This window comes from Salvelinus sp. IW2-2015, linkage group LG4q.1:29 (genome assembly GCF_002910315.2).
Source record: "Salvelinus sp. IW2-2015 linkage group LG4q.1:29, ASM291031v2, whole genome shotgun sequence".
Taxonomy (NCBI): Eukaryota; Metazoa; Chordata; class Actinopteri; order Salmoniformes; family Salmonidae; genus Salvelinus; species Salvelinus sp. IW2-2015.
Window position 1 is genome coordinate 52664092 of NC_036842.1, and position 1441 is coordinate 52665532.

At 44.8% G+C, this 1441-nt stretch overlaps 1 protein-coding gene across 1 annotated transcript in view; it reads left to right on the forward strand.

Moving 5' to 3' along the window:
- The window catches only part of LOC111962152 (ATP-binding cassette sub-family C member 8-like), a 141341-nt gene that overhangs the window by 113174 nt on the left and 26726 nt on the right, over positions 1-1441 (forward strand). The window contains 1 exon segment of the mRNA XM_070442952.1: positions 452-699. Coding sequence (XP_070299053.1) covers positions 452-699 — 248 coding nt within the window.

The window sequence follows — 1441 nt, forward strand, 5'->3', positions numbered from 1 at the left end:
AGGATCCAGCTTTTGTAAAATTAACGTAAAAGAATTTTTTTGTGGTTGTTGCATTTTAGCTAACCCTAACCCTTTTTCTAACCTTAACCAAATCTCCTAACCTGCTACGAAAAGTCAAATCTGACATTAATTTGCAAAAGCTGGATCCCTTCTAGCCATGACCACACGACCAACTCTGAAACAGAGCCTTCCTCTCCTGAGTCCCATTTCACTTCCTGTCCTCCTGCTCCTCACTTGCCACACAGATACTCCTGTCATATTGTATCCATTAGAGAGAGAGAGAGAAGGACATGGAGAAGAAGAAGAGAGACCGGGATATAGTGGGAGAGAGGAGGGGAGAAGCAGAGAGAGGCGAGATGGAAGGGGCGTATATATAGTGGGGGGACACACACACAGCCCCCCCACCCTCACACAGTCTATCCCTCGCTYATGCAGCTCTCTGTTCTTCCAGAAGAGTCTGTGGACAGTGACGAGGATGACAATATGTCCCAGGCCATGCGTCACCGCACCACCATCCCCTGGCACTCCTGTGGGGTCTACCTGTCCTCTGCAGGGCTCCTCCTCCTGCTGCTGCTCCTCCTATCACAGCTCTTTAAACACTCCCTCATGGTTGCCATCGACTACTGGCTGGCCCACTGGACCTCCCGTGTCATCAATGCCAAGATGGAAGCCACCGGGAGGAACTGCACCGTCGCTCAGGTCAGGTGACAGGCTTCAATTTGGTCCTACTAAACCAAATGGCAATGTGTTTTTAAAACACTGGTTACGCTTTAATCTACAGTACACTTTTTACCTTACAGTGTAGTATTCACTTTAAAGGACCTGGTGAAATGTTAGTTTACAGTGCCTTGCAAAAGTATTCACCCCCCTTGGCGTTTTTCCTAGTTTGTTGCATTACAACATGTAATTTAAATAGATTTTTATTTGGATTTCATGTAATGGACATACACAAAATAATCCAAATTGGTGAAGTGAAATTAAAAAAAAAAATACTTGTGGTGCGTGCGTATGTATTCACCCCCTTTGCTATGAAGCCCCTAAATAAGATCTGGTGCAACCAATTACCTTCAGGTCACATAATTACTTAAATAAAGTCCACCTGTGTGCAACCTAAGTTTCACATTATCTGTCACATGATCTCAGTATATATACAGCTGTTCTGAAAAGCCCCAGAGTCTGCAACACCATTAAGCAAGGGGCACCACCAAGCAAATGGCAACATGAAGACCAAGGAGCTCTCCAAACAGGTCAGGGACAAAGTTGTGGAGAAGTACAGATCGGGGTTGGGTTATAAAAAAAATATCAGAACCTTTGAACATCCCACAGAGCACCATTAAATCCATTATTAAAAAATGTAAAGAATATAGCACCATAACAAACCTGCCAAGAGAGGCCCACCCACCAAAACTCACAGACCAGGCAAGCAGGGCATTAATCAGAG